This window comes from Vanrija albida, assembly GCF_041260175.1.
Source record: "Vanrija albida strain AlHP1 chromosome Unknown contig_2, whole genome shotgun sequence".
Classification (NCBI taxonomy): Eukaryota; Fungi; Basidiomycota; class Tremellomycetes; order Trichosporonales; family Trichosporonaceae; genus Vanrija; species Vanrija albida.
In genome coordinates this window covers 2,112,162-2,136,346 of record NW_027191421.1, presented here as the reverse complement: position 1 = coordinate 2,136,346, position 24,185 = coordinate 2,112,162, and the positions used below count along the sequence as shown (strand labels likewise).

Sequence of the window (24,185 nt, the reverse complement as noted above, 5' to 3'; positions counted from 1 at the left end):
GGGGGCGGCGCGGTATATGGTCATTGGGCATCACACGCCCACCCGCCCCGCGCCCCTGCGTACTCCGAGTGCCACGGCCCGGCCTGCTCGAGGAGGTGGGGGTGAGGTGCGCACCTCGTGTCAGATGGTGAGTGGAGACTGGGCCAGCTGGTCGACGTCGGACGTGGTGCGCGGCGGGTGAAGCCTGAGCTAGAGGCGGGGGTGTGAAGTGAGTTGAGCGCGTCGAGGTAGGCGCCGTCGCGGTGTAGCTAAACATGCCGCCTGGACCGAGACGCACGCGGACGACACAGATAGTACGCAGCTAGCACATATGCATGCCGCCGCCATCGCCGCTATCTGCACCGCGCCTAGCGCCTACGGGGTGAACTCCGCCTCGTCCGACTCGTCCTGGCTCTCGGTCTTGACGCTGGCCTTGACGACGCGGCGGCGCTTCTTCGGCGGCGTGGTCGCGGCCGGCCCCTCGCGCTTGACCGTGCCCTTGGCCTTGCCAGCGCTCACGGCGCCCTTTTCGAGCTTGAAGGCCGCGGCGAGCGTCTCGAGGATCTGCGCCACCTTCTTCGAGGTGCGGTCGTTGCCGTGGTTGTCGACGCAGCCGACGATCCCGTCGAGGAGGTACAGGTCCTTGCGGGTCGCCATCGTCTTGGCGATGATGCCGCGCACGAGAATCTTCTGCGCGCCGTCAGTGCCGGAGGTCGGCGCAGCTTACGGTGTGCTCGTCGGTCCAGCGGTCGGTCCCGGTGCCGGGCTTGCGGGCGGTGGTCGTCATGGTGCTTGGGTATAGCTTAGGTTGCTAGGCAGGTCGCGGTAGTGGAGTGGACGAAGCGCTGGTCCAAGTCGGTGGGTGGAAGGTAGGTGAGGGAGTCTGGAGGGGCCGGGATGGTTCTTATCGTCTCTGGCGTCCGCCCGCTTGTGAGGCAAGCGTGCAGTGGACGCAGCACACAGCAGCAGGCCGAGTCAGCGGCTGGCGACCGGACGCGCGCCACCATCTCCTCATCCACGCCCGCACAGCGCCCCCTTCCCACAATTACGCACAGACAGATCGTGATCCCACCGCCGTGCCTGTACTCGGCAGCAGTCCGCCCCCAAGATGGCCAGCCAGACGAGCCCGCCCGGCGTCCTCATCTCGAGTTCCGACGAGCGGCGCACACGGCGCCGTGGGAGACGGGCGCGGCCGCATCGCCCGCGGGCGTGGGAGCGGGCGGTGGTGGCTAGACGGTAGCTGAAGCACCGAGGAGGTATTGCGCTGGGCGTGATGCGGGCGCTGTTGGACCCAAAGCGCGCCGTCGGGCTTGTACGAACCGACACAGCGGCGGTGGAGTGAGGACGGCGAGGGATTTCCCCCACCTTTCGGCAGGTGCACCGCGCCTGCGGACACGCCCGACTCCCATGCCCTGCCCCCGCGGCCGCACCCTTGCTGCCGCCTGACCTGTCAGAGGGGGGGGTGGGTGCGGTGCTCGCTTGAGTGCCAGGTCGTGAGCGGAGACGAGGTCAGGCTGTGAGCGGCAGACTTAGGACATGGGAGTATCCCAAGTCTGATCGGTATTGACCGGTCTCTCCTCGTGGCCCAGAGCTTGCTGACGGAAGGTAACAAGTCCTGCGTTCAGAAGTGAGTTGAGCTGGTCGCGCCGCCGCCGTACAGCTAATGCAATGATGATGTGTCTAGGCTCCCGCCGCCCTCCTACCCCCTCCTAGTCAGCACGTCGACGCCGTCGCCCGTGATGAGCACCTGGTGCTCGAACTGAGCCGAGCGGGCCTTGGACTGCACGTCAGCCGCGCCCCACGGCACACTCACGTCGGTCGACACTGTCCATCCGTCCTCCCAGAGCGTCCCTCGCGACTTGCACCCCTGCGTGAGGGCCGGCTCGATGGTGAAGCAGTCGCCGGGCTGCATGCGGCCGTGTTCCGAGTTGCCTGGCGTCAGCGTAGTCGCACCCGCCACGAACGGTAGTGCACGATCCAGGGCGGCTGGTGGAAGCGCTTGCCGATGCCGTGCCCCGAGAACTGGTTGTTGATCCCCAGCCCGTGCTTCTTGGTAAACTCCCTGCCTGTCAGCGGCGCAACGGCCCACACCCACTCGATGACCTTGCCAATGTCGGAGAAGGGCCGGCCGGGCACGCACGCGGCTATGGCGAGCTCGAGCGCCTCCTCGGTCGCGGCGACGAGCTCGCGGCCCTTGGCGTCAACCTCCGGCAGGACGAACGTCGCCGACGTGTCGCCGTGGTACCCGTCGTGGAAGAGGGTGAGGTCGACGTTGACAATGTCGTCGGGGAGCAGAGGTCGGTCGTCGGGGATGCCGTCTGGGGTCGTCGTCAGCTGGGCCAGCGGGAGGCAGCTCACGCGCAATGACATTGTTCACCGACGTCGTGATGCTCTTCGGAAAGTGCTGGTACCCCAGCGGGGAGGGGTACGCGCCGCGCGCGACGATGAGTGCGTGCGCGGCGGCGTCGAGCTGCGCGGTCGTGACGCCGGGCTTGATCAACTTGCCGACCTCGGCGAGCACCTCGGCCGCCAGCGCCGCGACCTTACGCACGCGCGCCTCAGCCCTGCTGCCCAGCTTTATCCGCTCGCCCGGCGCCTCGATGTCCACCTCAACCGCCTCATGCTCCCATATCGGCGCGGTGAAGAAGTTGGGCGGGACGTAGTCTGGCCGCGGGATCGAGGGGGGCACGTCCAGCGGGTCGGGGTAGGCTTGCAGCGCCGAGGCGGGGTCGAGCACGTCGTACGCGCCGAAGAGGGCCGGCGCGGGGGTGTACGCGCGGCGCGGGGCTGCCACCCGTGTCGCTCTCGGTGCCACTCGCGCCAGCGCGCGTGTCGCTGCCAAGCTCATTGCGAGAGGTAGGAGTCGACCGGCAACATCGCCCAACGAGCCGGATCACCAAAGTGGAGGCGGCGTGGGCTCTCTTCGGCCGGCGGGACCAAACCCCCTTCGCCTTCCCTCCGCCCTGCCCCGCGCACTCAAAACAAACCCAAAGCCAGAGCCCAGGCGGCGCTCAGCTTTCCACCCAGCCACCTCCGCGCTCGGCGCCGCCGCACCGCACCGCACGACCCCGACCCCCGCCACCATGTTCTGGCGCCTCGCAAACTTTGCAGAGTCGCACCGCTCCCCCCCGAGCCTCCCGCACCTCCCCCTGCCCATGGTCGGCGCCGAGTCCGCCGCAGGGCCAAGCAGGCTGCACATGCGCTTTCCGCGCGCCTCGAGCCCGCCAGGGCCGAGCCGCCCGCCGGCCGTCGAGACCAATGTCGGGGAAGTACGGCCGCCAGCGGAGGGCGAGGGTGTCGAGGTTGATGCGTATGGTGAGTGCGCCGAGCGCCGAGCCGCAGGCGAGGCAGCGAGGCGGCGAGGCGGCGCCTTCCCTCCCCCTCCCCTCCCCATCACAGCTCACACCACCAGGCCTAAACTTCTGGGAGTACCGCCGCGCCTGCTTCCTCGCCGGCCAGCCCTGGCCCTCGACGGCGACCGACGAGCCCCTCCCCGCGTCGTATACGGTCGCGCCCCCGCCCGCGCCGGTGCCAGCGGCCGCGGCCCCGCCCGAGCCCGGCTCGAGCATCGCGCGCCTCGAGGCCCTGCTGTCCGAGTTTGGCGCAGAGGAGTCGGACGTCGCGTGGAACGCGGGCGTCGGCGGCGTGCACCGGAATCTGAGTGGGGGGAAGAAGCTGGCCAAGGGGCTGCGGCTGGGGCTAGTGGTGAGTGCGAGCGAGCGAGCGCGACGCCGCAGGCGGAGCGCGGAGCGGTGGGGTGGTCGTCCGAGTGGTCGCCAGCCTTCGGGCGGGCGCGCACGCCGTTCCCCCGCCCCCCGCCTGGATGCTGCCAGACCCCGCTCACGCCCCCAGATCAAGGTCCTCCGCGCAGGCTGGCTGCGCGACGGCACGTGGCCCGTCGACCCGAAGACGTCGCGCGCGGCGGTCCCGCCGCCCGACTCGCCGCTGCAGGCTGCTGCCGACGCCGCGGCGGCAACAACAGAAGCAGGCGAGCCCGCGCCGGCGCCAGACCGCCCGCCGTCCCCGCCCCACCTGTCCCTCGCGCCGCTCGCGCCCGAGTCACCACACCCCGGCCTGCTGCCCATCCCCGTCCGCGCGGGCGAACCCATGGCCATGCGCCGCTCATAGCGCCGCCCTGCACCGCGCTGCACCACTCTGCCTCTTGCACCGACTCCGCCTCTTGCATCACCGCATCGTAGCCATACAGCCTACACCTAATGCACACTCTATAACTCTTGCCGAGTGGGCACGCCCGCATGACCGACTCGCAATCTTCCCGATCATCTGACGCCGTTCCTGTTGCGTCATGTGGCATGGCGTGCCCGTGCCGCGGTCACATGCGACAATCAGTGCATAAAACTACTATGAGTGGTACAATCTACAATGGATGGCGGGTCGGTGGGCCGATCACCGCAGCAGTGAAGTGCGCGTCTGCATGAGCTTGGCAAAGCGCACAAAGTACTCCTCCGAGATGGACGAGAAGTAGAATTCGTGCGACGCGTTGTGCGCCGACTCGAGGTTGTGCGCGAGCTCGTGCGCAAGGCTAAAGTACCACGAGATGAAGGCCTCGCCCAGTCTGCCCTGCGCCACATCGCTGTCGTGCCACGCGCTGTAGTACCGTGCGTTGCAGAACAGCGCTCCGCTGCGGTTGAAGGCAATAAGTGGGCCTTGCGTGTCCCAGAAGATGTTGATGACAGAGGGCTTAAGCTCGTAAACCTCGCCGAGGGGAATGAGAATGTGCTGAGCAAAGCGCTGGCAGACCTTCTGCTGCTCCTCGGTGAATGTCTTGCCTGCGTGCATCAGCACTACCCTCGGCCTCTTCCGCCACATCCACTCACCAGGTTCGAGCCAGACCTTGCAACCCTGCGCTCCGGGGTCAACCGCCAGTCGAAGATCGGCCTCAGCACTGTCGTCGCAGTAGTGGCCTTGGCTCTCGGCCACGTCGTTGATGCGACGCTTGGTGTCGCTGATCTGAGTGCCCGTCTCAGGGCGAGACGCGCCGACAGCGTGACGAACCGTGTGGCCTAGGACGTTAGCGCATCGCGGGAATCCGAGACAACACCACTCACGGATTCGCTCGGGGTCCGTAGGCCGAGCAGTGGTGACGGTACTCGAGCCACCGCCGATCTGGGGAAGGCCTGGACCATTAGGTCCGCCGCGGTAGCTCTGGGCACCTTGTTCTGATCCAGGGCTAGGGGTTGGCGGTGTAGCACCACCAAATGCGCCAGGCATGCTGCCGCGCCACTTGCGCATCTGCTCAAACAGCGAGCCAGCTCCAGCACCAGCGCCAACTCCAGGATCCTGCTGTCCTCCGGTGGGTTGGGCCTGCCTCTGAGCAACTGCCAGTGGCGGGACGCCATTCGGCTCCCCAGCGCCCTTGTTCTTGAGCTGAGTCAAACTCGACTCCCGGGCGTTCTTCTCGGCAGCAGCTGCAGCCGCGACCTGTGCCTCGCGGTCCTTGGCCGCCTCAGCCTTGATGCGCAGGCGCTCCTCGTTTTGCTGGTTGAGAATGCGGTCAACGTTGAAGCCTCGCTTCCTCAGCGCCATGAGTGGCGTTGCGAGGATCGAGTCCAGGATAAGCACATCATCCGCGCGGTGCGTCTTGAGCAGCACCTGGCAGAGAGAAGCCGCAACGTCGTAGTAGTCCGCAGGTGTAGTCAGGGACAGCGTGAGGACGATTGACTTGGAGCGTGGCACTCGCGTCGCCATGGCGTACTTGGTCTGATGGGTCAGCAGACGCCAGATAAGAATGCCCACCTCAACATGCTCCTTCGTCACTCGTCCATGGCGGAACGTGAACCTCGCCTTGATGTCACTCGCCTCCTGCACGACAAAGTTGTCTCCTTTCGACAGCCAGTCGGAGGTGTAGTCCGTCTCCTTGCGAGTGACCTGGGCAAGATAGATTGTCAAGCGTTCAAGCACATGACGGTGGGCGGACGTGGCCGTTCGGGAGGTTCCAGGCCGGATTCCACTGGAGACATAATCGGTGTTGACACGACTAGACAGAGTCTGGGAGCCGAGTTGGAGGTAGAACTTCTCCAAAATGTCGTCTTCGGGCGCGGCAAGGATATCCTTGCCGAAGAACTGCAGCAACACAGGGTCGTTGACAGTCACAGCCTGCTTGTCAGATTTCTTCCATGGTGAACCACTCACATCCGAGGCCTTGCACAGAACCCATTCCGTGTCGTAGCGGTCGTCGTCAAGGTGGTCCTTCTCCTTCACATTCTTCTTCGCATCCTTCGTCGGCACCCGCTGCGAGGCGATAAGGAACGGCGCACTCCTCATCTCGGCGATCAACCGTGAGTCGAACGTCGACCAGTTGGTGGCCAGGAGGCGGAGCTGCTCACGGTACCTGACAGGTTAGTTACGCGAAGATTGAATGTGAACCCACTTGGAGGGTGAGCCGGCCTGTCTCAGCATGCGCTCTGGGTCGCGCAGAAGCAATCGCGCGATGTCTATCTGTTAGCTTTGACTGTGAATCACCACATACCCTTGTGTGAAGGCTCAGCTCTGACACCACACACCCTCAGGAACATGTTGGCCCGGTCTCCAAAATCGATGAACGTGAAGGCAGAGGCGTAGAGAGACTCGACACCGTTCTTCGAAACGAAGTAGACCTCGTCAGGCCGGGCGAGACGGACACTCTTCTCCTCCTTGACTGGGATGAACGGCCGTACACTCAATGGAGCAAGAGCAGCACCCTGCGCAGTGCCAACCCTCGAGGCCAGATACTCGAACACAGCCTTCGCTTTACCCATGTCGTTATCATTGAGAGGGTTGTTGATCAGGGCAGCAACGAGCTGCTCCATAGGAGGGTCGGTCGCAAGGCGAAGCTTGGCAGCATTTTCGGGAGCCGAAACGGGTGGACGAGCCACAGCGAAGCCCAGGAGGGAGCATGCCTGGTTGGTAAAGACCTGGCCAGGCTTGGCAAAGATCTGCTTGCCATCGGCTCCCGTCGCCGGGATGAAGGCGATATCGCGGTATGCCAAGGGGTCGAAGGACGGGTAGTTTGTTTGGCTGTTGGCGAGAAGGTACGCCAGTGCGCGCTCGTTCATCGGTGGCCTGCCGGCGATAATGCCGAGGAGAACGTCGACAGGAGGGAATTTTCTCAGCCCCAGCTCAAACATCATTTTTGCCTCGTCCGAGTTGGACTTCCACTTGGCGTCGCCCCAGTCGAGAACCGGGAGCCCAAGGTTACGCATGGCCTCGGTTGGCTCATACAGCTGATGCGGCTTCTGTCGAACAATGGGAGGCTTGGTGCCGTCCTCCAGCGGCGCCTGCTCCAGTGGGAAGGCGGCGGTCTGGCGCAGGCGGGCGACTTCTTCATGCGAGAGTGTGTCCTTTACAGACACAAGGTACTTCATGAGCTCAAAGCAGCCCCAGGTGCCACCACCGATAAGACTGAGCACGTTAGCAATGTCTAAGCAGATACAGCAGATACCTACCGAGAAAAGATGAGCTGAAGATCCACGGTTCGCCTCACCCCAATGCCCAGAAGCATCTTCTCCAGACCACCCTTGATCGCCGTGGTCTTGGGGAGCGCGATGACCGGCAGGTCGTCAAACAGCAGGTTGTTCTCAAAGTATGCCTCGCCAGGCTTCTTGAACCCTGCACGTGTGGGGATACACGCGACTTCCTTGAGCGCAGCGGTGATTGCAGTTTGCTGATTGGCGCTCACCGACTGCCATCCTCGACCGAGCATGGTCAAGACGCGCTCCGCAAACGCAGGCGAGACGCGAAGATCGGTAGCCGGATCCGCGCCATTGCTACCTGACATTGGCGCGTTGGCCAAGTACGTGACGTAGTGGGCGAGCGAGAGCTCTGACCAGCCGAAGATTGAGTGGATCTGCGTCCCCTTCAGCTGTTTCGTGACCGTGTAGGGGAGGGTGTCGGGAGGTAGGGGCATGTCGGTGGGGATCGAGGTGCTTTGGGGGTTGACGTAGTTTCTGATCACGCCGAGAGGGACCACCTTCGAGTCATCTGTAACCACCACAGCGGCATCCAAGAGGCGCGCCCGAACCTGGGGTGTATAGCCCTCGACGGTTGCAATGGACTGCCACCAGGCAAGACAGTAGACCATCTCCTTCTCGGTGAGCGGGCGCTGGCCAAGCTGCTTGACCACGTCGTCGAAGGCAATGTCGCGCAGGAGGCCACGCTCGCGCAAACGGGCAACTGCGCGAGGTGCGTCGGTGACCGTTGGCGGTGTCAGGACCGGAAGCTCTGGCAAGAAAAGCTGGAGCTCATCATGCGGCACGCGGACCTGTCCGACGGTGAGGATGCCGGCTGTAGACAGGAGGGGAAGGTTGCTGTTGTTTCTGGCGCAGGAGAAGAAGGCCGACTCCATCTCAGACCCAACGGCCCCAGACGGTGTTGTCGGTCTGAAGCTGAAGAACTTGAGGGCGTGGAGAGCACGAGCGAGGATTTGCGCTCGTGCAGCCTGGTTGGTGGTCGTCGTCTTGTTCCACTGCTGCTGGAGCTCGTGCAGCTCGAGCTCGTAGATGAGACGTGCGAGGTAGCCGCCGACCCAGAGGAGCTCTCTGTTCCACTGAGCGACATGCCTGTCGACCAAGTCGATCGACTCTCGCTCCACAGTGGGGATGAACCGCGCAGATAGGTGTCCACCGATACCGGTCGTCTGGCTAGTCGGCTGGCCGATGAACACGCGGGCGGACTTGTCGCCATCGAGAGGTGGGCACAGCCCGGAGAAAACGACACCAGCCTTCTTCTCTGTGGGCGTCCCGTCGGTGGTAACGCTCTCATCCTCGCGAGAGTACACCAGGCTTGCAGGCATCCTCGATGGCGGGGACTTCTTTGTTGCGCGCTCGAGCTCGCGGCCGAATTGGTTCGAGATGCTGACTTTAATGTCGGCCTGGTAGGTGTGAATCTCGCGAGCAAGCACATCGACCTCGGTTGGATCCGCTGGCGGTGTGGGTGGAGGTGGTGGCGTGGGGTCGTGAACCGGCGTAGATCTGCCAAAGAAAGAAGCAAGTAATCCTCTGGCAGCCGTCTTCGCTGATGGCGGTGGAATTGGTGGAGGGGTGACACCCGTGGCTGAGAGGTCAGAGCTAATTTTGAGAATAACACTCACCTGACAGCCACTTCATCACACGGGCGGTAATGACCATGGTGGTGGCGTCCACGCTGGCAACTCTCATCATGGCATTGGTGCTAGTTGTGTTGAGACCAGGCCTGGAAACTCCAGTCTTGCCTTTGACGTCCTTGCGAACCTCGAGGACCTTGATGTCGTCCACAACCATGTCGATACGCTTGATCGTCCGCATGAACGTCAAGCTGGTGACGAGGAAGCGAGCAAAGTCGAGGGGCCCTTCGAGCGGGGTCGGCTCACGCAAAGCCATGGTGAAGGTGGTCCACGGGTTGCCCGTGGAGGTCGGCTCGGCGGCAGCCGCCGGCGAAGAGCCGGGCGGCAAGTCACCGGAACGGGCTAACAGCTGGTCCTTGCCGTCTTTCCAGTAGAACCCCATCCACTTGTTTCCAGACTCGACAAATGGGTCGTCTTGGGTCGGCCGTCAGCACAGCTTTGGCTACGCGCCAAGGAGTAACTCACCACACACGCTCCAGAGAGAGTAGAAACCGACGCCAAAGCTGTGTTCCGTCAGTCAGCTGCCCCGTGATGACCGGAAAGGAAAGGCACTCACGCTCCGATCTTCTCTTCGTCCGGGTTGCCCTCTGCGATCTTCTTGAGACGGTGCCAGTCCTCATTGCGAAACGGGATGCCGTCGTTGCAGACGACGTAGCGGTGGATCTGGGGCGTCAGGGCTGGTTTGTAGCGACATGTCAGCACTTACAGCATCATGCTTGACGTCTGGCAAGGCGGCCGAGGGCCGGCCGGCCTCGTGCGCGTCGATGCCTGCTCTTGTGTAGAACTTGACCTGGACGTGGTGGGCCTGGGGGTGTCAGCTGGGAGCGCTATGGACTTTGCAGTGACTGACCCCAGCATCATCGGCGTTCTGCAATAGCTCTCGAAAGACTGAGCCGTCAGCCGCCACCCAGGCCTCCTCGTCGCTCAGCACGCACTGGTATGTTCTCCCGAGTATCGAGCAAGGATTTCTGCATGTCAGAGGGGGGTCGTGGTCCGTAGCTCACTGTCAATCAAAGCTCGCTGGTTGACCTCGACTGTCTCGTCTCTGCCTGCGCTCCAGAGCTCTGCGCGACTTGGTGGCGGCATGGTGAGTGAGCCACGAGGGAAGGTTGTTGACAAGTTCGGTTGGAGTCGTGGGTGAGAGGGGGGAAGGGGGGGATGTGTCTAGGATTTATAAATGTCTAAGGAGGGAGGAGGGGCGAGTGTGCGCGTTCGAGAAGGGTGTGCTCGACGGCAGAAGGTGATATGATACAAGGAGAGAATGTCGAAGAAGCCGAGAGTTATCTTTGATCTGGACGAGTGACTGCCGCGCGCTCGTCGCTCGTTGCGTTGTATGACGCGCGTCCCGCCAGGCCGCCAGCCAAGCCGAGCTTTGGCCACCCAACGCGACAGCGAAATCCACGTGGGGGATCACGTGACACGGAGAGCGCCCAATGCCCTTTCCTCTCGGCTCTCTTCCATTGTGCCGAGTGCCTCGCGCCGCCGGACGGCCGCGGAGCACGAGCGAGCAGCAGCACAAGCAAAGATGGAGCGCTCTGGCGAGCTAACCCGTCATCGCGACCACAATCAGACTCCCCCGACGCCGGACGAGTTCCGACCGGCTACATCTCCGTAAACCCCACCACACCCAGCCCACTGCCGAGCCGAGCCTCTTAAGCAGGCAGCAACTTGCCCCCCTACCCCACCTCCCTCCCCCCATCTCCCAAAAGGCAATGTCCCGACTCCTCGCCCGCATGGCTCCCCGCCTCTCTGCCCAGTCCGCCGCCAGCGCCCGCCTCTCGGCCGTCAAGCGCCACATGTCGTCGTCGCCCGTCGTGCGCGACGACTCGGTCCTGTACGAGAACCAGGGCACGACGCGCACGTACAAGCTCAACCGGCCCAAGGCGCTCAACGCGCTCGACCAGCCCATGATCGACTCGCTCGTCGCCGAGTCCGAGGTGAGCGCCGCGCTGGTGCGAGGGATCGTAGCTGACTTTTTCAGTCGTGGCGCACGTCCGACCTCGTCAAGCTCGTCGTCGGCAAGGGCGACGAGCGCGCCTTCTGCGCCGGCGGAGACGTCAAGAGTGGGTAGTTGACCAGACTCTGCTAACCCGCCAGCGCTGGTCATTGCGCGCTCCAAGGGCGACGCGGCGTCGGGCCTCAAGTTCTTCCAGGACGAGTTCGGCCTCAACTGGCACCTGGGCCGCCTCGGCAAGCCTTATGTTGCCGTGATTGACGGCTTCACGAGTGCGTGGTCGAGCTGGACGTCCATTGTGCATCAGCTAACCCTCTGCAGTGGGCGGCGGCGCCGGCATCTCGCTCCCCGCGCCTATCCGTATCGCGACCAAGAAGACCGTCTTCGCCATGCCCGAGACCAAGATCGGCTACGCGCCCGACGTCGGCGGCAACTACTACATTGCGCAGCTCGACGGCGAGATTGGCGCGTGGCTCGCCATCACCGGTAACGAGGTCTGGGGCCGTGCCGTGTAGTGAGTGGCTCAGGCGTCATTCCGTGGCCTGGCTGACTGACCCCCTCAGCGAGCTCGGCCTCGCGACGCACTACGTCGACCCCGAGTCGCTCCCTTCCCTGCTCGAGGCGCTCAACCAGATCGAGGAGCCGTCGTTCGAGACCATCTCCAACCTCGTCTCGTCGTACCACGTCGGCCCCGCGCCGGCCGGTACCGCCGTCTCGTCCAAGGCGTCGCGCGAGGGCCCTTCGCCCATCACGGGCGAGATCCGCGCGTTCCTCGACAAGACGTTCGGCCTGCCCTCCCTGCAGGACATTTACGCCGCGCTCAAGGCTGCCGAGGGCGACAGCTCCCTCGCGGCCGAGGTGCGCGAGTGGGCCACGGCCCAGCGCGGCATCCTCGACGAGCGCTCGCCCACCGGCATGGCGGTCGCGCTCGAGAACTTCCGCCTCGCGCGCAAGGCCAAGCGCCTGAACGAGGTGCTCGACAACGACATTACGATGGCCACCGGCTTCCTCGGCCTCAAGCGCACGACCGACGACTTCTCCACCGGCGTCACTCACCTGCTCATCGACAAGGCCAAGGGCCGCGCCAACTGGTCGCCCTCGTCGATCGACGACAAGAGCCTGACGCCCGCCGCGATCCGCGCCAACTTCCTCGACGCAAAGGCCGCCCACATTGCCGGAGAGCGCCCCACCATCGACTTCACCCCCACCCCCACGACCAAGGAGGGCCCCGACTCGACGTGGGGCCAGTTCCGCCGCTACGGCCTGCCGGCCGAGGCGCGCGTGCGCGCGTGGATCAAGGGCGAGGCGCCGGGCTCGGGCGCGTTCAAGCTCAACGAGGACGAGCTCGTCAGCCGCATCGTCGACGTCTCGGGCGAGGCTGGCTCGCCGCGCCAGAAGGAGATTGAGGACGCCATCCGCAAGATTGTTGCCCAGCGCACGACCAAGGACAAGGACGGCTACCTCAACTGGAAGTAGGGGTGCAGTGGTACAATGTAGAAATGCATGCGTAGCAGTATGGGGTGGGGGAGCCGGCTAGCTAGCCAGCGCCGGCGCCTATGCCATGGCCTCGTAGAGGTACTCGTCGAGTGTGATTTTCAGGCCCTTTGCGAGCGTCTTGGTCGCCTCGTAGTCGATCTCGCAGCGGAGCATGACGTTGTCGAGCCGGTCGACGGGCGACGTGCGCTTGAGCAGCCCCTGGGCCTCGAGCTCAGGAATGAGCGACCACAGGCGCACGCTCATGGCGAGGGCGTCGACCTCGTCCTCCCACTGCTCGTCGCGCTCTGCCTGGCGCGCGCGTTTCCTCTCGGCGCGGGCGACCGCCGCCGTCGCCCCGAGCACCTCCTCCTCGTCGCTCTCGGCCAAGTCCTCAGGCCGCACCCCGTGCTCGGCGTACAGGCTCGCAAACATCGCGAGCACCCGGTCGAGCGGGAACGCCTTGGGGCCAAGCAGTCGCTGAGGCACCTTGCCGACGCGCGTGCGCCCGTACCCCGCCCTGCGGACGCCGCCGCCGCGCCGCCGCCGCCCGTCCGGCCCGGTGCCGCGGCCGAAGAGCCTAATGTCCGACTTGGCGGGGTTATAGCTCGCGCAGTAGGCCGCGACGAGGAGGAACTGCGCGGCGGTGGCCAGCTCTAGCCCGGGCGCGCGGGGCAGGGTGCGCGTCGAGACTGGGCGCGGCGCGCCGTCCGGAGCTGTCGGGAGGAGCGCGCGCACGAAAGCTTCCCGTCCGACTAGGCGGGGGAGGAGCGACTCGGCCGCGACGGAGAGCGCGAGCGCGAGCTGGTGCTTGAGGTCGGTGAGGAGCTTGACTGACACTGCGAGGGCGGGGGTGCCGTCCGGCGGGGGCTCGCGGCCGAGGAGCGCCTGCTCGGCGTGTGCGGGCAACGTGGCAGTGTACAGCGGCCACAGGGCCTCGGCGGCGTATGCGACCTCGGGGGGCGGGACAAGCTGGCCCAGGCTCGCGAGGAGGAGGTCGACGAAGCGGGGGTAGAGGGGGTGGGTTGAGGCGGGGAGGAGCGCGTCGCGGAGTTCTGGGCCGTCAGCAGGGCGTGGGGGGGAGGGGGGGGAGGGCGACGCACCATCGCGCCGCAAGGGCTCCCAGTAGACGATTACCGGCTCGACGGCGTCGGCGCGCGCCGGCCTCACCTGGTCCCACGGGACCTGGGACGCGAGGACGACTGTTGCGGGGAGGCCGGACTGCGCGGGCGGGTCAGCTGCGTCGGGAGGGGGGGGCTCACGAGCTCGGAGAGGCGAGTCAGCGCGGGCCAGTTCTCGCCGAGCACGGCGCGCAGGCGCTCGGCGCGGGTGAAGACGATGGTGAAGGCGTTGTCGGCGTCGGCGGCGTCGACAGCCCGTCCCTTGCCCTTCCTACTGCCGTTCTGTTGTGCGCCTCGCGCGGCCCACACCGCCCGAAGCGCGCGCACGAACGCGTCCCACGTCGCGACCTCGCCCTGCTCCCCGCCCCCCAGCGTAGCAGCGAGGCGCGCCACGACGGCGGCGTACACCAGCCGCGGGGAGTGCAGCTCGACGCAGTCGGCGAGCACGGCGCCGGCGGGGAGCGCGGCGCGCACGCTGCTGCTCGCGTGGTGCGGGTGGTGCAGGTAGACTAGGGGCGGGGGGTGCGCCAGGAGCGTTGCGAGCGTGTCCATTGGCGTGGGTGGGCGTCGGCGTGGTTGGCGAAGAAGTCGCGGAAACCACAAAGTCGGTGGATCAATGTTGTTGCGCTCGCCCAGGTCACGTGCTGAAAACCCACGAGAACGCGTCGACGTCGGTCGACCGACTGGCGCCAACGACGCCAACAATCCATTCCACTCTCGACGTTTACAACTCTCCAACGCAGCACTACACCATGGCCCGCGCGCTCCCGCCCCCGCCGCCCCCCGTCGCCGTCCGTCTTGGCGGTATCAGCCGGTACGACCGCCAGCCCGACAACCGCTGGCTCCGCCCGCTCTGGAAGAAGGGGTGAGTCGGCGTGCAGCGAGGCTGGCCAGCCAGCCGAGCCGAGCCGCTCGGGCCCCTCCTCTCCCAACTCACACCCGCAGCGTGCAAATCGACGCACACCTCTGCTTCTCCATGTTCGAGTGGTGGGAGACTGTCATCCTGAGTGAGTCGGCAGAGGCAGGCACTCGCACCTCGCGGCGCTGACGCGCCGCGCTCGCGCCCGCAGGCCTCATCGTCTTCCCCATCACCGCACTCTTCTGGTACTCGGCCTTCACGTACTTCCCCGCGCACTTCGAGTACATCTCGCGCCGGTACGCGTACTACGTGTTCGGGGACGAGAGCGTCAGCACGCTCGCGCTCGTGCGCGCGTGGCTTGTCGCGGCGTGGGCTTGGGTGCTTGCCGAGGGCGGCAAGCTCGTCGGGGACGGAGCGGCGCTGGCGCACGACGTCGGGAGCAAGGTCGAGCTGTGAGCGCGCGTAAGCGGAACGCATGCGGCGCACGCACGCTGGGCTTGTTTCGGCGTTGTGGGCGCCAGACAACACCCCGCGGCGACCGGCCGCACCACGGCCCACGGCCCACGGCCCACGACGCACCCCGACATACCTCACCGGCTCACCCCCACCCATTCCCACACTACACACACACACAACCAGACAATCCCCCGCATCCCACCCACACAGTAGTATTATATACATCCCGAGCACCACACTCCTAATGTAGTCTTTGTCATCGTGCTATGCTACGACTGTAGCAGCACGACGCGGCGTGACCTTGATATGCTCTACACTAACCAACCTCGACTGTCCCGCCATTCTCTGCCAGAACCACTCTTCTAAGCTTGCCGGAACCACTCTTCTCAGCTTGCCAGAACCACTCTTCTCAGCTAGCCAGAACCCCCCGCCTAGAGCTTCGACCGCGCGTTCTCCTCGGCAGCGCCGGCAGCCGAGACCGCCTGCGACGCGACGGCCACCTCGGCGGCGGGCACAGGACCGTCGAGGTGCGCCTCAATCCACGCAGCGACAAACTCGGCCGCCTCGGTGCGGAACGGCTCCGACTCGTTGTGCACCTCGTGCAGGAGGCCGTCCCAGATCTTGGTCGTCTTGTCGTTGGCAGTGACCTTCTCGCCAAAGCGCACAGTCGCCTTGGGGTCCGTGATCGGGTCGTCGCCGCCGTGGTAGAGCAGCAGCGGCAGGTGCTTCTGCCAGCCGTTCCACGCCGCCGGCGAGTCGAGCCACACGCCGCCCGAGAGCATGTCGCTCAGGCCACGGAGCGAGCCGATGGGCTCGTTGTACGGGTCGTTGGCCGCGAGGTCCTGCTGCGCGACGTCGTGGGTAAAGTGCTGCGCGCGTCAGCAGGGGGTCAACATCCGTGCGGCCCGGCTCACCTTGACGTCAAGGGGGATCTTCATGATCATGTTGGGCAGCAGGTTGGCGGCGAGCGAGCCGGCCTTGACCTGTCGGTGTTAGTTGGTTTTCCTAGGCACACGCCAACTCCCAACCCACCTGGATAAAGCTCGCGGGCGTCGTCTGGCGGATCATCGGGCCCGACGAGATGATGCCCGAGAGCAGGTCGAGCGTCTTGGGCTGGATGAGGTTCTGCGCGCGGAGCCCGAATGCAAGAACCTGGCCGCCGCCCTGATCAAGTTAGTTATCGGCCTGCTCGGACCGTGGTCGGTGCGGCGGCGGCGGTGCCGAGCTACACCACACCCGCCCTCACTACACTCACCATCGAGTGGCCGTACAGGAACAGCTTGCCGTTCGTCTTGTGCGCGCGGTTGCTCTCGCGCTTGACAAAGAACTCCATCTCGGGGAGCGCCTTTGCCCAGCCGCCCGTCTTGCGCTTGGCGTTCTTCTCGAGCTTGTACGGCTGCCCGTCCGCCTTCCACTGGGCCACGTCGTGCGCCGTCTCGGTGACGGGGTCATACGACGTCTTGCCGTGTCCGCGCTGGTCGTAGGCAAACACGTGCAGGTTGTGCGGCGCGGCCGCGAGCTTGCGGAAGAAGTGGTCGTAGCGGGCAATGTGCTCGGCCATGCCGTGCACAAAGACAATGTACGCGCGCGGCTCGGCGACGGGGACCCACTGCGATGGTTAGCTGTCGCTCTGTGCCTGCGATGCGATGCCGTGCTCGTCGCCGACGCTCATGGCCAGGTCCTACTTACACGCTTTGTGAAGAACGGCGTGTACTCTGGGCCGATGACGTACTCGTCGACGACCTGCACCTGGTCTGCCATGCTTGCTAGCGGTTTGGTGGGGGAGTAGAGGCGTCGAGTGAAGAGGTAGGTGAGTGGGCGGTGTAGTCTTTGCGTGATGGTGATGGTGGTGGTGCGAAGAGAGAAGAGAAGAGAGAGTTGTTGCCAGATCCAGATAACTGGCTTGTTGCTGTCCGCCTGGCTGGTGGCAACTTCTGAAATCAGTCAGTTGCTCGGAGGCCGAAGTGCACAGTGGTGTAAAACCGAGGGCAGGGTCGACGATTCAGGCCCGCCTGCCCGGCACCGCGTAACCGGCAAAGACTCAACAACTACGTGTATCAGTTTCGTCGGCACCCGGCATGCCGTTGTTGGTGGTTGTTGCGGCAGTAGAGCGCAGGAAGCATCAAGCTGACAAGGAATGCATGCATCTCAGAGGGGGCCGGAGCGGGCTCGCTCCAACGCCTGTCAGAACGTGCTGGTCGCACGTTGGAGCTAGCGAGTCACCCGGCGACTGAGCTGAGCGACTGAGCGACTGCCCGACTGGGGTGGTGGTCGCGCTGCAGGCAGCTCGCAGCTTGCAGTCGTCTCATTGCTGCTCTATTACGAGGGCACGAGGAACAGCATGGCCGCTTCGCGTCCATGCCTGCCTTGTAATACAAAAAGTCGGTGTCCACCCGGCTCGCCCTGCGCGCCTACTTCCGTCCAGTCCTCTTGAAGCGTCAATGCCAAACTAGCCAGACTGATCCGTTGCCGGCCTGTCTGCCGCCACGTGGGCGTGTACTAGCATGATCACCGAGACGAGACCAGCACAAAGTCGTGAGACTTTGGTGGGGCTCGAACACTGGCGCTAGAGGAGACAATGAAGTACAAAGGGCGCGCTGAAGCGAGGAGTTCCGTGATGACAATGAACACCTTCCCAAATCCATGACAGATACCAGGAGGGCGCTGACGCCCTTTTAACCTGCTTCCATTCCACTCCCGCCCTCTAACCCTCTGACCCAGAAACGTTGAAACCAACCACGACGCGATTACAACCAACGACCCCGCTGCCGCCTCCACTCACCACCCACACCCACCACGACAACATCTACGTCCACCATCACATCTACCTTCCTCGTCATCACCACTCCACCCTCACTACAATGAACTCCCTCAACGCTCTCGGAAATCGCCAGGTAGCAAGTCTACAGGCAGACCTCGCACGCTTCGAGCAGGGAGAAGGAGGACCAAGCATTCAGGGTGAGTCGGCAGCGCTCAGCGCGACCACTCGGGTCGTCGTCGCCATCATCCTCCACGCCGACGCGATCAGCACAATGCACCCAAGCTGGCCATTCCCTCCCCAACCCCCCACCACCAACATCCTACTAACCCCCGCAGGCCAGATCACCACAACCCTCGCAGCCCTCTCCCGCTTGGTAGACGACTATGACTCGATGGCCCGCAGGGAGATGAACACGGCGGCGCGAGAGAAGGCCAACACGTGAGTCGCGCAGCACCCCGCACGAGCACCGTCGCTGCTCGCCACTGCGTCGCAGCAAACCACTGACACGCTTCTGCTCGTCGTCGACGTGTCACCTTACCCGCGCACCTCACTTTCAATTCACGCCGCTCCCGCCGCTGCCGCCGACCCCTTCCCTCACCCACGTGCAGGCGAGTCCTCAAGCTCAAGACGGAGCACAAGGACCTCAAGGGGCGATTCGAAAAGGCCAAGTCGGAGGGCCAGCAGCGGGTAAGCCTGTCGCATGCGCACGCTGCTGACATTTCGCAGAGCCGCGATGAACTGCTCGGCTCGTCAACGGCAATGGGCGGCGGACCAAACTCGACGGCAACGCGGCGCAACCCCAACGGGCAGGGCTTCTCCGAGTCACCGTACGGCGGGGGCCAGCCCAACCTCTTCCAGCCCAACCAGCGCGAGGACTTTGCCCTCCGCGAACACAGCTTTATCCAGGAGTCGGAGAACAACATCGACCAGTACATTGCGCAGGGGAGGGCGGTGCTCGAGAACCTCATCGAGCAGCGCGGCATCCTCAAGGGCACGCGCCGCCGCCTGCTCGACGCGGCCAACACGCTCGGTCTGTCGCGCGAGACGATTGCCTGGGTGGAGAAGCGAGCGTACGTGCTGCGACCAGGCGACGCTGACCGGGCAGCACGCAGGACAAGTGGATCTTCTTCATCGGTGCCGCCTTTACGCTCTTCTGCTTCTGGTTCATCTGGAAGAAGCTGGGCTAGACACAGTGCACTCATTCATCGCCTTATAATATCGACCTCACTGCATATGACACGTATTCATATTCGCGGGGGGTGCCGGGTTCAAGGCTTGGGAGCGCCCTTGCCGAGCTGGTATCGTCAGCCACGCAACGGAGCGCTCACACTGACCAAGGTCTTGATGCGCATGTGGATGGCGGAGTTGCTCTTGTGCGCCAGGCGGCCATCGTCCTGGACGGCGGTCCAGATCTGCTTCTTGGCCATGGCGACGAGCAGCTCGAAGAGGACACGGTCCTCGTCGGAGGTCCAGAACTCGGGCTTCTTGCGCTGCTTCGGCTGGGCGTTGGCAGCGAGGCTGGCGGCACTCACCTGCTCGTCCTGGCCGCTGCCGCTCTTGGACGACGCGGTGGTAGACGGAGTGGGGTGGACGCGGGGCTTGCGTTCAGCGGGCATGGTTATGGCCGGTGGTCGTGGAGTGGGGAATGGCGAAGTGGGAATGACGAAGGACGGTGGGCTCTCGTAATCTAGGCGCGGCCTGGAGGGCACTGACTGCAAAGGGCACTGACGGCCAGCTGACGACAGAGACAATCGACACGATGCATGCCGCCCCCACCCCTCCTACGCCTAGCCGGACGTGAAGGCGCACAGCCGGCATCACTTGAACTATCGTCAGCCAGCCCACCACCCCACCCACCTTGGCCACGACGTGGCTCGCGATGCCGTTCGCGCCGCGGTGCTTGAGCCGCCCGTCGGCGAGCACGGCGGCCCACATGCCCTTCTTGAGCAGGCCCGCGGCGATCTCGTCGAATATGACCTCTTCCTCGGGGGTCCACGGCGTGCGGGCACGCTTGGGCTTGGGGACGTCGGGCTACGGTCAGCGCGGTGTGCGGGGGCGACTTACGTCGGCGGGCTCGGCCTTGGCCTGGGGCTTGGGCTGGGGCTTGGTGCGGTCGGCTGGCATGGTGTGGGTGTGTTGCTTGCGTTCGGGGTGGCGGTGGGTGGTGGTGGAGTTGTTGGCGATGGTAGTCGTGGTGGTGGAAGAATGAAGTCGGTGGGACGCGCGCACGCACGCACATCCCCCCCGCGACCGTCCCAAACTGGACGACACTGCGAGCTCGCGGAGCGTGCCGGCTGACGACACTCGACTGTAAGGACGGCAGGGCACGGCTGCGTGCCTCTGCGCCCGCCATCCTTTCGGACCTGCCTTGCAGCGTTGCCAGCCGCGGGTGGGTGCCCCTCGCTCGTCCGTCGCGATCGTCATTAGCTGGATTGGCGGGCCCTGCGCCACGGCCCACTCCAGCACGAGGATGGGACGGCCAGTCCGGCGCCACGATGAACGCCGAGCGCGAGCACACCGCCCCGTCCACCCCGTCTGCCCACTCCGCGCCCGACTGACGCCCCGACCCAGCATGTAACAGGCGGCCTCTGCGACTCGCCAGCGTCCCCCCGTTCGCCGGGGGCATAAGACTGCTGTCCTTGCGTCCGAGTCCCCCCACCTCTGCACTTTCTTTCCACCCAACAAAGCGCCATGCCCGCCGCGCGTGGCACCAAGCCCACGGCCAGCAAGGCCAAGGCCGATAACACCAAGGCCGCCAGCACCAAGACCGATAACACCAAGGTCGCCAGCACCAAGACCAAGCCGTACACCAAGGCTGCCGGCACCCCGTCCAGCTCGGCCCCGTCGCCGAGCTCGGCCCCGTCGCCCGCCCCCACCGCCGCGGCCGCTACCCTCGCCCTGGCCCAGCTCACACTCGAGCCCAACACCAAGCCCAAGGCCAAGCCCAAGCGCGCCCCCAAGACCAAGCGCACCCAGTCCGCGTGGAGCGCGGCCGAGCACCAGGCGTTCAAGCAGGCGGCATTCGACGTGTGCCACGACAACCTGTGGGCGGCTCAAGGACCACCCGACCATCGGCGCCCGGAAGGCCAGCGGTGTCAAGGCGCACCTCAAGGCCATGGTGGGTCGCGCTCGCGGCGGGCTCGCTGACGCCAGTTCGGCAAGGCGGCGTGGTTGGGCCAAGGCCCTGCCCTGCGGCATGCGGGGGCACTAGAGATGGCTGACGACGGGGGTCGTGCAGCCGGCCACGAATCATGGGCCGCTGAGGGAGCGTAGAGTGTACTATGCAAGTAGTGGCCGTCACCTTGTGCTGCTGTCCGCGACGTGCTTTCGGCGCCAAGACGGTGTGGCAGAGGGAGCTCATGCCTCACGCAAGCTGGACGCACCGCCACACTGCCCAAGCCAGCTGACACCAGTCCGACGAGCTTGTGGCCTACCGCAGGACGGGCGAGCGCCTCTACTCGTTGCATAACGTGTGCTCCAGCACCCCCGCTCAGGAGCTCGTCCGACTCATCCCACAGTTCATCTCTCCGCTAGACTGCTACCTCAACCCACGCAGCCGCCTAGCGCTTGGTGTGCTGCTGTCAATATGTACCCCGACCGACCACTCACCCCATCCTTGGCCTTGGTCTTCGCCTTGGCCTTGGTCTTGCCGTTCGCCTTGCGGGCGCGGGTACGGGTGTTCTGCTGGAGCCAGGTGGCGAGTCGGGGGTTCTGCTGGAGGCAGGTGGCGATCGCCTCCGCCAGCAACATCTTCATTTCCCCGCGCACCTCGTCGGTCACGGGCGGGGGCTCGACCAGAGGTCAGCTACTGCTCGCGGTGGGGGACGTACCCAGTCCGGCGGAGCGGTGTAGCCGAGGAAGACGACGTCCTCACCTTCATTGGGGAAGGCGGCCGTGTCGTCCTTGACCTTGGGCTTGGCCTCGGACTCGGTGCCGTGCGCGGGGGCCATGGTGTCGTTGGGAGTGGGGGGAAGGAAAGTGAAGAGGTGGTGGGGGTCCTTGCGCCGAAACAGAATACTTGTACCCCCCAGACTGGGCGGCCGCTGTCTTGTCGCTGTGCCCGCCTTGACGCCATGCTCGACTGGATGTGTGCACGCACACGAGTGTGGCGTTGGCGGTCGGGGGGATCGAGCGGATTGACGGGCGGGTGTGTGCTCGATTCCGGAGGGAGTGCGCCTGTGCTGGGCAGGCTGGCTGCCCAGCGGGGCGTCGGAGTGTGTGGGTGGTCATCGCCGGCGTCAGTCCATGCAGCTGCCAAGCGATTCGGCGCCGGTCAGTCGGTGGCGAGCTCGGGGTAGAAGGACGGGTGAAGCGCTACACATTGCATACAACATCACGTACTCCACGGCGACCCATCGACAGCCAGTGAATACGATCGCGCGACTGCCACGACTGTGGCCACACTCGACCACACCGCCTAGAACTGGACGTGCTGCCGTCAGCGCGCCCCACCCAGCACCTCCGACCCACCTCCATGGCGCCGACCAGCGCGTCAACCTTGGACTCGGTGCCGGGGGTGCCGTTGTCGCCCTCGAGCACAGCGGGGATCTTGCCGTCAGCGGCGCAGCGTGCGGCGGCAACTTACCCACTGCCCGTTGACGTAGTAGCCGAGGAAGACCACCTCGTCGCCTTCGTGGGGGTAGGCCTTGGGTTTGGTCTCAGGGCTTGGAGGCAGGCTTGGGGCCGACTCGGTGCTGTGCATGGGGGCTATCGTAGGCGCGAGTAGGGATAGTAAGTGAAGGTTGAGTTCGTTGGTGGAGGAAGTGAAAGAGAGAGGAAGGGGTGGTGGGGAATTGGTGGGCGAGGGAGGATTTCGATGCGCCCCGAGACTGAGCTGGCGTTGCCAAGGGCCTGCACCCGGGCTTGGGGTCGCGGCACACCCTTGGCCGCCGTTGTCGGCATTGTGGAGAACGTCGGACAGCCTGTCGATGGTAGGACGTGAGTGGCGTTGGGTGTGTGGGCCTATATCCGTATAGACGCGCGGCAGTGAGGTGCTCCCCCGCCCAGCGCCCAGCCTGTCAGTCGGCGACGAGTTCATTCAGACAACAGAACCACAGAGCGCCTCCATTTACTGCATGTCTACGCTACTCGAGCCCATGTGCGATCACTCGGCGGCCTGTACGTCCACGGAACGGCTCACTCAACCGCGGCGCCAATACCCCCACCACGCGTCCTGTCGTCAGCGCGCACGCGCAACCGACCCGACCCACCATGACGAGGAAGTACGCCCTCTGGTACTTGACCTGCGCAGGATTCGTCGGGTCGTAGACGTCGCCCCAGATCGGCCAGCCGGGGGGAGCGGGGCCCATCAGCTGCCGGACGTACTTGCGGAAGCTCTCAGCGTCGGCGGCCTTCTCCTCGGGCTGCAGTTGTCAGTCGGTGGCTCGGGGGCGCGGCTTACGGTCACTGGGGGGCCATTGGGTAAGGGAGCGTGGTGGGGTCGGGCTTGGGGTCGGGGCTGGGGCTGGGGTTGGGATCGGGGTTGGGGTCGGGGTCGGTCTCGGGGTTGGGGTCGGTCTTGTTGTTGTTGGTGTCGTTGTTGGTGGTGGTGTCGTTGTTGGTGGCGTCGTTGTTGGCAGTCGTCATTGTGCTTTTTTGTTGTTGGGAGGGGTAAGTGAGGAAAGTGATGGTCGGGACTCGCACTCGCAACGAGACGGCGATAATATATACTCCTGGGGAACGGGGCGGGACTGTCGTGTCGTTACGCCGCGGGTGGGCGTGAGGGGGCGAGCGGGCATGCAAAGCGAGAGAGCACGAAGCCGTGCCGCAAGAATGTGTGGATGGGGCGAATATGAGTGGCGCAGTGTGTGCTTCATCAGGCGTCGGCACGTTGCTTGGCGCTCTGATCGGCCGCCTGCTCGCCACCGGTTCGACGCACTCAACTCACACACCCAGGTATTCAGCGCTCTGTGGGAACCAGCAAGGCGGCGGAGGTCAGTCGATGTGAGGGGCGGAGATAGCACAGAGCACCAGTCATCCATAGCTATCACGGCTCCATTGAATCCTACCCCATGCCAGCCTCATCACTCCTCCGCCTTGACCTTGCCCTTCGCGCCCGCACCGGCGGGGTTGATCTTCTTGAGCTGGATCACGTCAGAAGTCCCACCAGGGTTTCCACTCACGAAAGCCTTGAGGTGAGCATCCAGGCCACGGTGGCCCAGCTGGCCGGTCGCGCGGGCTTCGGCAACCAAGTGGCGGTTGAGGACACGCTCGGCGGCCTCGAGCCAGATCTTCTCCTCTTCTGCTGTCCATGGAGCACGGGACTACGCTGTCAGCGACGCATGGGGGCAAGACGTGCCCTAGTGCGCGTGGTGCTGGTCTTCTTGGCAGTCTTGGTGGGGGTCATGGTGTGGTTTGTGTGTGGTTGTTTTGGTAGGGGGAAGTGTGTGTCTGTAAGGATGACGAGGTGAGGGTAAAGTGCAAGATGGCAACGTCAGAGCCCTCATTTATCGAGTGTATAGATCTTCGTCTCGTCAGCAAGA

At 64.9% G+C, this 24,185-nt stretch overlaps 12 protein-coding genes across 12 annotated transcripts; 5 read left to right on the top strand and 7 right to left on the bottom strand.

The window, feature by feature from the left end:
* Positions 1 to 354: 354 nt before the first annotated feature.
* On the bottom strand, positions 355 to 2,827 carry MAP1D (Methionine aminopeptidase 1D, chloroplastic/mitochondrial; the record flags this gene model as incomplete). Its single annotated transcript, XM_069351076.1, has 5 exons — positions 355 to 669; positions 1,700 to 1,911; positions 1,944 to 2,041; positions 2,075 to 2,297; positions 2,338 to 2,827. The coding sequence occupies 5 exons, from the start codon at positions 2,825 to 2,827 to the stop codon at positions 355 to 357; spliced, it is 1,338 nt and encodes a 445-aa protein (XP_069211462.1).
* Positions 2,828 to 3,062: 235 nt separating this feature from the next.
* On the top strand, positions 3,063 to 4,107 carry Q8F55_002478 (uncharacterized protein; the record flags this gene model as incomplete). Its single annotated transcript, XM_069351075.1, has 3 exons — positions 3,063 to 3,294; positions 3,392 to 3,684; positions 3,832 to 4,107. 3 exons carry the CDS (start codon positions 3,063 to 3,065, stop codon positions 4,105 to 4,107), a joined length of 801 nt encoding a protein of 266 aa, XP_069211461.1.
* Positions 4,108 to 4,386: 279 nt separating this feature from the next.
* Positions 4,387 to 10,165, bottom strand: Q8F55_002477 (uncharacterized protein; the record flags this gene model as incomplete). Its single annotated transcript, XM_069351074.1, has 15 exons — positions 4,387 to 4,769; positions 4,818 to 5,003; positions 5,049 to 5,700; positions 5,737 to 6,096; positions 6,133 to 6,331; positions 6,371 to 6,434; positions 6,470 to 7,380; positions 7,425 to 9,030; positions 9,068 to 9,493; positions 9,545 to 9,582; positions 9,636 to 9,742; positions 9,786 to 9,884; positions 9,930 to 9,967; positions 10,015 to 10,047; positions 10,084 to 10,165. 15 exons carry the CDS (start codon positions 10,163 to 10,165, stop codon positions 4,387 to 4,389), a joined length of 5,184 nt encoding a protein of 1,727 aa, XP_069211460.1.
* A 626-nt stretch (positions 10,166 to 10,791) lies between these two features.
* On the top strand, positions 10,792 to 12,509 carry EHD3 (mitochondrial 37S ribosomal protein mS47; the record flags this gene model as incomplete). Its single annotated transcript, XM_069351073.1, has 5 exons — positions 10,792 to 11,016; positions 11,061 to 11,142; positions 11,177 to 11,305; positions 11,355 to 11,547; positions 11,597 to 12,509. The coding sequence occupies 5 exons, from the start codon at positions 10,792 to 10,794 to the stop codon at positions 12,507 to 12,509; spliced, it is 1,542 nt and encodes a 513-aa protein (XP_069211459.1).
* A 78-nt stretch (positions 12,510 to 12,587) lies between these two features.
* On the bottom strand, positions 12,588 to 14,179 carry Q8F55_002475 (uncharacterized protein; the record flags this gene model as incomplete). Its single annotated transcript, XM_069351072.1, has 3 exons — positions 12,588 to 13,561; positions 13,610 to 13,727; positions 13,769 to 14,179. The coding sequence occupies 3 exons, from the start codon at positions 14,177 to 14,179 to the stop codon at positions 12,588 to 12,590; spliced, it is 1,503 nt and encodes a 500-aa protein (XP_069211458.1).
* A 200-nt stretch (positions 14,180 to 14,379) lies between these two features.
* On the top strand, positions 14,380 to 14,942 carry Q8F55_002474 (uncharacterized protein; the record flags this gene model as incomplete). Its single annotated transcript, XM_069351071.1, has 3 exons — positions 14,380 to 14,492; positions 14,573 to 14,634; positions 14,698 to 14,942. The coding sequence occupies 3 exons, from the start codon at positions 14,380 to 14,382 to the stop codon at positions 14,940 to 14,942; spliced, it is 420 nt and encodes a 139-aa protein (XP_069211457.1).
* Positions 14,943 to 15,373: 431 nt separating this feature from the next.
* Positions 15,374 to 16,703, bottom strand: Q8F55_002473 (uncharacterized protein; the record flags this gene model as incomplete). Its single annotated transcript, XM_069351070.1, has 5 exons — positions 15,374 to 15,811; positions 15,857 to 15,925; positions 15,975 to 16,106; positions 16,198 to 16,551; positions 16,632 to 16,703. 5 exons carry the CDS (start codon positions 16,701 to 16,703, stop codon positions 15,374 to 15,376), a joined length of 1,065 nt encoding a protein of 354 aa, XP_069211456.1.
* Positions 16,704 to 17,803: 1,100 nt separating this feature from the next.
* On the top strand, positions 17,804 to 18,890 carry BOS1 (Protein transport protein bos1; the record flags this gene model as incomplete). Its single annotated transcript, XM_069351069.1, has 5 exons — positions 17,804 to 17,900; positions 18,039 to 18,141; positions 18,312 to 18,390; positions 18,430 to 18,773; positions 18,809 to 18,890. 5 exons carry the CDS (start codon positions 17,804 to 17,806, stop codon positions 18,888 to 18,890), a joined length of 705 nt encoding a protein of 234 aa, XP_069211455.1.
* An 81-nt stretch (positions 18,891 to 18,971) lies between these two features.
* Q8F55_002471 (uncharacterized protein) lies at positions 18,972 to 19,827 on the bottom strand (the record flags this gene model as incomplete). Its single annotated transcript, XM_069351068.1, has 4 exons — positions 18,972 to 18,998; positions 19,038 to 19,301; positions 19,561 to 19,719; positions 19,768 to 19,827. The coding sequence occupies 4 exons, from the start codon at positions 19,825 to 19,827 to the stop codon at positions 18,972 to 18,974; spliced, it is 510 nt and encodes a 169-aa protein (XP_069211454.1).
* A 567-nt stretch (positions 19,828 to 20,394) lies between these two features.
* On the top strand, positions 20,395 to 20,976 carry Q8F55_002470 (uncharacterized protein; the record flags this gene model as incomplete). The annotated part of the gene is made up of 2 exons (XM_069351067.1): positions 20,395 to 20,821; positions 20,942 to 20,976. The coding sequence occupies 2 exons, from the start codon at positions 20,395 to 20,397 to the stop codon at positions 20,974 to 20,976; spliced, it is 462 nt and encodes a 153-aa protein (XP_069211453.1).
* Positions 20,977 to 21,263: 287 nt separating this feature from the next.
* Q8F55_002469 (uncharacterized protein) lies at positions 21,264 to 21,653 on the bottom strand (the record flags this gene model as incomplete). Its single annotated transcript, XM_069351066.1, has 3 exons — positions 21,264 to 21,278; positions 21,313 to 21,492; positions 21,534 to 21,653. 3 exons carry the CDS (start codon positions 21,651 to 21,653, stop codon positions 21,264 to 21,266), a joined length of 315 nt encoding a protein of 104 aa, XP_069211452.1.
* A 467-nt stretch (positions 21,654 to 22,120) lies between these two features.
* On the bottom strand, positions 22,121 to 24,049 carry Q8F55_002468 (uncharacterized protein; the record flags this gene model as incomplete). The annotated part of the gene is made up of 5 exons (XM_069351065.1): positions 22,121 to 22,126; positions 22,174 to 22,251; positions 22,914 to 23,066; positions 23,826 to 23,947; positions 23,998 to 24,049. 5 exons carry the CDS (start codon positions 24,047 to 24,049, stop codon positions 22,121 to 22,123), a joined length of 411 nt encoding a protein of 136 aa, XP_069211451.1.
* Positions 24,050 to 24,185: the final 136 nt, after the last annotated feature.